The 11125-nt window shown below is 37.1% G+C and overlaps 1 protein-coding gene across 1 annotated transcript; it reads left to right on the forward strand.

Annotated features, from left to right (window-relative positions):
• Window positions 1–3918: 3918 nt before the first annotated feature.
• Window positions 3919–4857, forward strand: LOC140332674 (olfactory receptor 10A7-like). Its single transcript, XM_072413865.1, has one exon. It carries the CDS (start codon window positions 3919–3921, stop codon window positions 4855–4857), a length of 939 nt encoding a protein of 312 aa, XP_072269966.1.
• Window positions 4858–11125: the final 6268 nt, after the last annotated feature.

The raw sequence follows: 11125 nt of genomic DNA on the forward strand, positions 1-11125 counted from the left end.
ACCTGAGAATTCCTGTGTGGGTAAATGTGAAATAAATCCTTTTCTAATTGTTTTAGAGGCGTGGTTGTTAATGAAATTTCCTCAGGGTATCAGTTTATATTAACCACCTCCACTAAAATGTAACAATGCCCTCTAGCTGACTTAACCAATGGCCTGACAAGGTTCATTGCCTCTATGATAGGTAGTTATAGAAAATACAAAAGTAGGTATCTAGAGTGGACAATTGGTACTCCAGACAAACTTACAACGCTTTACTTCAGCAAAATCCCCTGGCCAAAACAAAATCTGTAAAATGTGCTGCTGGGTTATTTCTGAAGTAATGTCCCTCCCCTGGGCCAACACCATACTGTAAAAGGGCTGGGGCATTAGCTGTAGCTGGCCAGCTAAAACGTGTCCTAGGTTATTAGTGCAGCATATTCTGTATACACCTAAACCTGCCAATAACCCCACTATACAGCTCATAAGCTCAAATGTTTAAGCTAGACGCAGAGTTATCACTGTATTTTATGGTTGTGAATGTTTATAACAGTTATATATGCATTTTGTTAACATAGGCAGAAAAGGAAAATATACCTTTAAGAGTCATTATCTAGCTAGAAGAGGTAAGCCAATCACAGTGAGTCTTACACTATGCAGAGGCCTCAACCAATCACAACCAGCCTTACACTGTGCCTATGGGGAAATTCCCTAGCAAACCAGGCTGTATTCAGCGCGCTAACAGAGAGAGAGGGAGAAGAGAGGAGAACAGCCAGAGTTCCAGCCAGAGAGTTCCATTGAAGTAGACAAAAGGCCAAAAAAGTTCCACCAACAAACAACCAACAAACAACCAACAAACAAACTAACCAACTTCAACCTCTTGCCAACCAAACCTCTTATCCATCAATCTTCATAGTTCCACCTTACCATGTCATACTGCAAACTGCACAGTTCTATCTAATACAGAGCAGACTGAGAGTTGTAGTGCAAATTATACTGCATGTCAAAGTGCTCTACCTGAGAGTCAGATCCAACCATCATTTTGTGATACCTCATTCAACACATGTTTGTACATAGACTTTCTGCAGCAGAAGCAGCAGTGTTATATGAAGAAAGTTTGAAGTTATTAAAGAAGTTATTTGAAGTATTTGGTGTGCTCTTTAAACCTACTACTTTTATGAAACGGTACTAGAGGAATTATAGGGTAAAGGCAGTCTCATCAGACTAAAGAGAGACAGAGATAATAATTCTTCTAATGCCACAGCGCACAAGGCACCTCATAGTGCTGCGCCTGCCACATTAGCAATTGTTCTATTACCTCTCCCCACACCTTGTCTACTCAATGTAACAAATTCAGATATTCTCAAAATCTGGAACCTAGGAAAGCATGTATATCATTTAACTTTCTCCCAAGCCATAGCTAACATCAAGTCTTGCAGCTGAATTTTTCCTATGATTCTTCAAAGTCTGACATTGGAGACTCCAAGGTCTATAGATGCAACATCATCCAAGACTGCCAAAGAAAACCCATTAGAATCATCTGGGGGTACCCCGACAACATCAATTTTTACCCTAGCTCACAGAGAGTGTTAGAGTTACATTTTATGGTCTTATTCACAATGTTGTTATTCACAGACTTTTTTCCACTCCAGAAGTCCCAAAAAAGGGGAAAGTCCCATCACAAAATTATTTGATGCATCAAGTCTGCCGACATTCCCACCTAATGGTTTACAGTTAAGTATAGCAGCAGGGAAGCTTTGAGTGTTCGAAAAAGCAACATGACAAACAAATGAGGGGCCTTTAAAGCTGATTTGAGCTTTTCAGGCTGACAGGTACCAAAGAAACTAGACTTCCTAAGTCAAACCAAGCTTGGGCAGACTTATCACCCACTTTCACTTCAGTCATAAAATAGAAGTCTCAGTCTCAGAAGTACACAACGGCCGTGCAAACAGAGACATCCCTTGGGAAATGGCAGGCCACTCATGGAGCACTAATCCAAGTCCCACGTATCAGATGAAGAGGCATGGCAGGTCTTCTCGCCCACTTGGGACCTGTCCCCACTCTTTCATTCAAGCTCAGTGTCTCTGAGTGGAAAACTTTTCCTTGTTGCTGGGCACATTGAATGACCAATTCTGTGGTGCAGGTCACTGAGATGTTGGCCCTTTGAGGAAATGCTCAGCAGCTAGGTTGTCTTTAATTATGTCAACAAACTAGTCAGCAGTCTATGGTTCTGCATGAGTTACCCATTTCCACAGAATTTGCAGGAAATCTCCCAGGAAGCAGTCAGTTTTAACCTTCGCCACAATTTAGAAACTGTGAGGGATTCTTGAAGCCACTTCCTCACTTGATACACCAAGCCATGCATCTCGGAATAGGGTGACCTGTAGCGGTGCTAAGGCCACTTTTGATCTTAGCAGCTCTTACAAGAACCTACCTTACTGGTTTGTTGTCACAAAAACAGTCTTTGCTGTGAACTATGGTGACATCCTGTTATAGCAAATTCCCTGGAGCTCTCTTCCTCTCTGCATTGAAAGACCAGTGGACTCCCATCAGAACGCAGCTAGGACACCTGAGCTCCCAGCCCAGATATATATCTGGACATTGACCGGGTGGCTCAAGAACACCACCAATTTTTCATTGGCTTTAATACTAACTCTTTCCAAAAACCGTCAGTTTGCCAAAACTCCTACTGAGAAAAGATTCCTTTAGTTGCACCATCCTCACAAATCCCCCTATAGTTTTTATTTGGAATTATTAAAATCTTGGGTTTAAAGCGATTAGGTGGTTTTTTGAAATTAGACAATTAAAAAAATTTGATTTATGATCATTGGAAGTCATCAAGAAGAAAATTATAGTCTTGGGAATCTAATACATTGATCATTTTTTAAGGAATTGTTTTTTTGAAAATTGTGTTGGGAGTATGTGATTAGTTTAGAGGCAAACGCTATTTAATTGAGAGCTGTTCCAATGGTATAATTTTTCTAACCTTCTCCAAGATAAAAATACATAGCAAAAGCCCTTTTATGTCAGTGTCAGGGATTTTATAAACTGGAAATAGAGAAAGACATAACAAAGAAATTAGGACATAGCAGGGATAAAACGTTTTGTATGTATGGTATAAGACAAATAATGGTTAATGTGGAAAAAAATACATTTGAAGAAATTAAAACCACAAAGGACCTTCTAGCAATTTGAAAGAATTCCTTGGAGGCGCTATTAAATCTGTTTGTTATATGTGCTATGTGACACTATGCACTAAAAAACAACCAGGTAGGATATAAATAAGTTAGTATTTGCCACTAGTCACTAAAACTGAGGACTGAGTACATGAAACACGAATCACATGACCAGATGAAGTAAAAAAGAAAAGATGTTGGAATATTTATGGTAGATATATAATTTATGGGATCACTGCTGTAACAACACCTATAATTAAGCTATGTATTTCTAGAAACATTGTTTAGGTACGCTTATATACAGAATATTCGCTTATTGTACTTGTCTTCGTCTCTTTCTTTTTGCCCACTGTCCAGTTATCTGCCATGGCTTTACTGGTTTGTTCCCACAGCAGTTGGAAGATTATCTTCTGCTCTCCTTACATAAAACAAACTTACTCCTCACAAAGGAGGCTGAGTGCCACACACTTCCATTTGGCATAGCCTTCTGAAAGAGTAAGTCAGTTTCACCATAATTGGTACTTTTTATTAGAACAGATTTTATTCCTAAAAGTAATAAAGGTGTCAAAGATCTATAGAAGCAAAGGGAAATTTTTGATCTGACTGTAATTTTTTTTTCTTGAAGATCAATACATTATTTAAAAGTATTATGATGTCTATTGGGTTTGAATGACTTACAGAACATTGATAATTTGTTTTATTCCTGCCTATAAGTTGACTTGTCCAAACACATTCTATTACTTCATTAACCAGAAACAATGAAAGCATGGCATTACAAAATAACTCAAAAGTTACAGACTTCATTTTGCTTGGCTTCCCATTGCCTTCGGATTTAAAAAAGGTTTTGTTCATCTTAACACTAACTTCTTATTCTATTACCTTGTTGGCCAACATGCTAATTATTACCGTTGTTCGTGTGAACGCACAGCTTCATATACCAATGTATATTTTCCTCAGTCACTTCTCTCTGATGGAAATTGGCTACACAACTGTTATCATCCCAAAAATGTTGCATGGCCTCTTGTTTGAGACTGTAACTATATCCCTATATGGTTGTCTGACCCAGTTCTACTTCATATTTTTTTCTGGTTCACTAGAAAATGTTCTTCTGGCTATTATGGGATATGACCGTTACTTGGCCATTTGTAATCCTTTACGTTACTCAATGATAATGACCCAACATGTTTGCTATCAGTTGGCCCTTGCTTCCTGGATAAGTGGATGTCTCGTTCCCTTAATGCCCACAGTTTGGGTGTCAAAGTTATTTTTTTGTGGTTACAGAAAAATTGACCATTTTTTTTGTGATTTTGGACCATTAGTGAAGTTATCCTGTTCCGATACATCAATAGCAGCAAAGACTTTCTTTGGACAGGCTTGTATTTTAATTTTAAGCTGTTGTCTTGTGATCCTAATATCATATATCTTCATTATGTTTACCATTCTTACAATGTCTTCCACTAGAAGTCGTCAGAAAGCTTTCTCTACTTGTGCATCACACGTTACAGTTGTAACTATATTCTATGGAACTATTATTTTTACCTATGTAAGACCTTCAACTGGAAATTCAACTTATATAGACAAAACTGTATCTGTATTTTATTCTGTTGTGACCCCATTACTTAATCCTATAATCTACAGCCTAAGAAATTCAAGCATCAAGTTAGCAATCCAAAACACTACTAAAAAGCTATGTAATTTCATGTAATTTACACATTCAGAAATGTCCACTTAAAGATAGCAGTTACAGTATTTATACTGTGCAGACTGCCTTTCTCCTTCACACCTTCCTCCCTCACCCCCTAAAATGAAGTCCTGGCCCCTTTGACATTAATACACCAAGACATCTCTCTTTTTCTGTACAAGAGCATGGCTGGCACATTGGAGCACTGGATTGCCACTCCTGTGCACCTGGAAAAGACCATGGTGTATCTAGTTTAATATAAAATAAATTGACAAAAGCAATAAGCTTTAAGAACAGGTAATGGAATTTATGTATAATGTTTAAGTTCTGTCACTTCTCCCCATCAATCAGATCTTTTCAAATTACTTTACCGTATACATTTCTCAAAACTTTTTTTCACCTATCATTTTGGAGCTGTCATTGTAATTATAGTCATAGAAGCCACTACAATGCAACAAAACCTTTTGGGGACTCTGAAAAGATTTTATGTGAGATTGAAGTTTAGCTGTGTCTTTAACATAATGAAATAATTAATAAACATAGATCTATATCCTATTGAGCATATATATATAGAACTATATATAGTGCACCTCATTAGGATTCAGATCTATCGCTAGATTACCCTACGGAAACAAAAGGTAAAATACAACATGTTTAAAAAACATTTATAGTCTATATTAAAAAAAAAGAAATAAATGTGGTTTTACTAGGTTTAAAATTAAAGCCTCATTTTATTTTTATAAATTGTTATAAGAAGGGTCTAACAATTTTTTTTCATGTTCATTTATATGTAATTTTCCATTTGTTTTTAAATCTTCATTCTCTCACAAATGCTGCTTTTCCAAATTTCTGGTTAGGATGTATGCACTAAAAACATTTAAAAATATCTGATTGCCCTGCCTGGGAATACATTTCCCTTTAATAATTATGTTATACAACAGTGCATGTGTGCCCAATATTAGCCTGCTGTTTTGGGAGCCTCTGTCGTTTACTTTTCTTGATGGAGATGGAGAGATGCCTTCAATTTACAGTATTCAGGGCACATTTTGTGTCTGGGCATCTGTATTTTAGACTTCAGTTTATAGCTGGGAGTGAGCACAGAGAAGTAGTAACATATGTGACACCTGTAGCCACCAGAAAGCTGTAAAAGACATGATCACTGTTTTTTTTAAAGCATTTATCCAATGAATGGGGACAGAAAAAAACACACTGGAGGGATGGTAAGTATTGGAGTCAGCAGATATTGAAAGAGGAGAAAGTATAGGATTTTTCAGGCTAATATTGTGTCAAAAAATATAAAAACAATATTTTTTTGAACAACCCTTAAAAAGTCCATTGACACATTAACAATAAAAAGAAAGCATTATCGCATCAATTGAAAAAAAAATAATAGAATAAAATAGAATAACAAATAAAAAAAAAAAAAATTAGCAAAAAAGATACCCATACATCATGATTATATAAAGTTGCACATAACAGCAACAACTGACAGTGTAACCACTAATGCAAATGGCCAATTTACACGCACAGGTACTCACTGTTGGAGGAATGAAACGCACGTCCAGTAATGACCATAACATGATCTTCATTCAGTAAATGGGGTCAGCAGCACTACTTTGTTTACCAGTTTATAGGTTTAAATACACTTTAGGGTGTACTGATCAGTTAGCAAATCATGTTAAGGATGGTGGTATTTGTAAAACCAGAATTTTTATCCAAGAAAGTAGTAGACGTGAGATCTGTGGCTCCATAGTTTCTTGAATTAAAACCAATATGTTTCTTAGGTAAAGATGCAACAACCTATACCAGGGTTTTGCAAAAAAAAACATGTGCTGGCGTAATTGGCAATCCACATGAGCAGGGTGGTGTGGATTCCGATTCTCGTGGGCCATATTTTCTCACAACTAGGCTGTAAGCACTTTTGTGCTGTGACAAACTGACAGGAAAAGGAATTCTGAAATCTTCCTAAACCTAGCCAGATGGCTAAATTTTGTGCTATTTCGCTAAATGGTGCAGATACTGATGCCATGTGAGGGAAAACTATGTATGTCTATTTTGTTATAAAAATAGGTAGATTTTCTTAAAACTAAAATTGCTGTCTCAAATTGTTTCTAAGGGGTCTATGTATAAAGCAGTGTATCCAAACATGACTGTTGAGGTAACATGCACCTGCAACATTTTCCACCAGACAATATGTAACTTATGCAGTGATTCATAATATCTTAAAATCTGCATATAAAAACTCCAGAAATATGGCTATGCTAGTTCATGGCTTGTCTATCCATTAGACCTAATTTACAAAGCAAGCACACTAGGGCGAAGATCCATATTTATTAAAGGAAAATATATTTTTAAGTAAAATTTTAAAATTACATCCATGTGGCTGAAATAAAAATGCATATCATTATGTCAAAGCTTTGTAAAATTATCCAATTTTCTGTCTCCCTGTTTTCAAAACTCATCTTCACAATCCACTACAACTGTGTTTGATATGATGCTTTCATGAATAATGCTGCAGGTTTACTAGAGGCTTGTTCCCATATTGAAGCATCCTAGCCAAAAAAATTGGATAGTTTCCAGCTGGCCAACTTTCTGACATACAACTGACATCCCACATATAAACAGCAAAGTATTATAAGTAACAATATCAATTAAATGTATTTCCACCGCTACAATAGGGACCCCAGAATAAGATTGGGCCCTGGGGCTTATCCTAATATCAATGGATTGCGCAACTAACAATCTGTGTTTTATTAATGCCTAATACCAATAGATTGTTATTAGGATAAAGCAGCAACTAATATTATGTGGTTCATTGAAAGTATGATGGTTATGCACAGGCTTTAGGTGTGTTTTTGAGCCAATTGTTTTGCATATGTGAAACCGATATGCCTAATTGCAAAGTTTACAATGGTGTTGGTGAATGCAGAAGTGCATGTTGGAGTGTTGGAGAGTGCATAAGTGGCAGTGTAGATGTTTGATGTGTTGGTGGCGATCAAGTTTCTGCTTGCTGAAAGTGAGGTACTGTATGTCGGTATGGTGGTAGTGTGCAAGGGAGTACATGTTAGTGGGGTTGCAGCAAGCAGGGTCTTGTGTCTTAAAAGCCATCAGGAACCTGCAAGTGGGCTTGTACACAATTGTGTGATGGTATCGATTCAAACACATTGGTTTAGTGGTCTTGATTGGGGTCCTATAATTTGGTAGTAAGCAGTGTCACACACTGGTGTAGTTACTGTATACAAGTTCCTGTATGCCAATCACAAGCTAGATTTTACATATTGTGGCTGTGGCTGCTTCAGGTTGGGTTGTAAGGTGTGGTGGGGGCAAGTGGGGTTCTTTGTGTTCGAAGGTTAGCAAGGTGGTTTATTTTGGTGTAGTGTTGGTAAGCAGGGGTTGTAGGTATGGTAGAAGAGTGTTGGCTCTGAAAATAAGCATGTCACCCACTATCATAAATTCTAGTTGTCAAAATGGCAAATTAAACCAAATGGCCCAATGCACAAAATATTTAGTGAATAATTCCTCTAGAATCTAGTAGAAAATGTTGCTGAATATTTCTGTGTATTAAGCTATTTGGTTAGATTCTAGACCCACAGTGCAGACCAGATAATATGGCACTTTTGGCACAAGGGGTGGTGACAAAACATTATGTTACTTGAAATATGGCTATGCACCTTAATTCCTATGTATGCTGCCTTGCTCCTTTTGCTTCAGAGTACTAAGTGTACTTGGCAAAGTTTGCATTGATGCCACATTGTCTTGTAGAGTGTGGAGAGTGGCACTATGCAGGCTATTCCCTCCAGCAATAATTCAGTAACCCCAAGCAAAAAGTTCTGATTCATACCCATTCCCCTCCAGCTGAAATTCACTACATTGGAAAGGACACTGAATACCCTAAAACAAGTTAACTGCTGCTGTTCCAATCCTGAGTCAACTTTGCAGACCATTGATAATACATATATGGGTTATTTATATTACCTCTTAAAAATATATATAAAAGAAACATAAATAAACATATGATGTCATACAATACTGATATCTTTATTTTTTTTAAACTGCTCTCTGATGTATTGAACTGAAATGGTCTCAGAAGTCATTATTTTATCACATCAGGGCCTGATTTCATGTTATATATAAATGCATCTTTCTAATAGTAAGTGCTTCTTAGCCAAGACAGACAAAACTAACTTATACTGTGACATTTTATAACATCAAAGAAATAACATCAAGAAACTACAACAATACAGGAATCAAAAGAAAGATAATACACCATTATTGATAAAAGAACAACAATTAAATCTTAACTTCAGCAGCTGTTTATTAGATTTTTGGCAGGCCTTCCAGTTGTTATTTTTAGAGGTCTCTGCTAATTGAAAGTAAAAAGAGTATTAGCTTTGAATTTAACAATGAGATGAGTGATCACAGCAGCATCCACTTCTTACAGCACCTCTGAAATCCCAGGTTTGATGAGCTGAATCCAATTTGCAGTTGATGAAGCAAAAGTTCACAAGGTGTGTTTAGAGAAATGGGGGTTATTTATAATGCAACACACAATGTAGCTGTCTTAGAACTTATTTGTGCTTTCTCTCCATAGCACATACTCAAACAGCCTCTTCTATGTGACAATGCTTTGATGCTGCTTTCTTTGTGCAGATATCATCAGAGTTAGCACATACTTCTTGGACTCCTTTACCCTTGCTGTAGGTTCATACATTTTGACTTGTTACTAAGTTCAGTCTTCTTATTGGAGGAGCCAACTGAGAAAATGAAGTAATACTTATGTTCTTGCACACACTAAGTACATATGCTTAATACAAACAAAAACAGTTATCCAACACACATACACTAACACACAACAGTACAAAAAAACACATCCTTAGAAATACCTACCTGGGCACCAGCTTCAGACAGCTTTCTCCCATGCTATACATCCTCCTCTTGTTGGGAACATTCCAGGGTCATGGTACAGACAGTTTTCCTGGGCCTTGTGACCAGGTAAGGATTCACAGCTTGTAACACACAGCACAATCCTCCTGTGTTTTCTGTGCTGCACTGACAATTTAAACAGCAGGGGAAAGTAGAAACAGAGGTCAGTAACAAATGTTGGGGCCTCCCGCCTCCATGATCGTGTAGTTTTTATGGGTGGTAGTTATGTTCCCATTAGGGACTTCTTTTTAATAAAAAAAGGTAAAGACTTTTTAAAAAATAAATAACACTGTACTGTAACACTGTGTGTGGCATTGTTAGGAATGTACGCATTAAGACTTTAAAAGATACTGAAAGTATCCAGTATGAAGTCAAAACACAGGCTCCTAGCTGAGCTGGTTCTTGTTTATGGAACTCTTTTTGCAGGCTGTTGAACTTAATGAAGATTATGTTTGCCAGATTTGACACCCTATCGAGTATACAGTATAGGATTTTTAAGTAGTATAGAGACCTGGAATTACATGCAATTTTGGTATGAATTATTTAAAGAAAATGCACTGTAGGTGTCAACAATGGCATTTTTATTTGTCTTTGAAAATAATTTGTTAGGGGGTGTAAACAAGTAACTTTATTTAAGTACTGGAGTAGGTATTGGCAAACAATCAAACATAAAAAAATCATTAAAAAATACTTTAATAAAACCATAAGACCCATATAGGTAGACTTTTTTTCATTAAAGCTGAGTTTTTTTTTTACACTTGTAGATAGTTCTCTCCTGTTTTGAAAGCCATTAGTCCAATTTGCTTACTTTGAGCTCCACACATGTCTGATGGACTTACCGAAAAATCCAGCCTATTCCTTCCTCCTGTGCCTTCATGGCCCTCCTTTTCATCTATTTGATTCTTAGGGTGGTCTGCAGGTAAATACAGCTTGTCCAAGAATGTTTATGTGCTAACGCTATGGGGCTGATTTATTAAAGTTCTCCAAGGCTGAAAAGGATACTTCCATCAGTGAAGCTGGGTGATCTAGCAAACCTCGAATGGAGTCATATAAGTAATTTTTAGCAAATGTTTTGAATCTTGGCCCATGCATTCCAGGTGTGCTAAATCACCCAGCTTTACTGATGAAAGTGTATGCTCTCCAGCCTTGGGAAGCTTTACTAAATCAGGCCCACATGGTGAGAGGAAGTGCTCTCCTATCCTTGCCAAAGTTTACTATTCTTCTGTCACAGTGTTTATTTGACTCAAACTTTTGCCACACAGTGGAGTAAAAAAGCAGTTCATTGAGTCAGACTATTACAAGGCGGTATCTACTGTGCTAATAGTGCATCTCTATGAATACAGACTTAAAATAGGGGTGCTGAGGACTG

Source organism: Pyxicephalus adspersus, chromosome 6, assembly GCF_032062135.1.
Source record: "Pyxicephalus adspersus chromosome 6, UCB_Pads_2.0, whole genome shotgun sequence".
Classification (NCBI taxonomy): domain Eukaryota; kingdom Metazoa; phylum Chordata; class Amphibia; order Anura; family Pyxicephalidae; genus Pyxicephalus; species Pyxicephalus adspersus.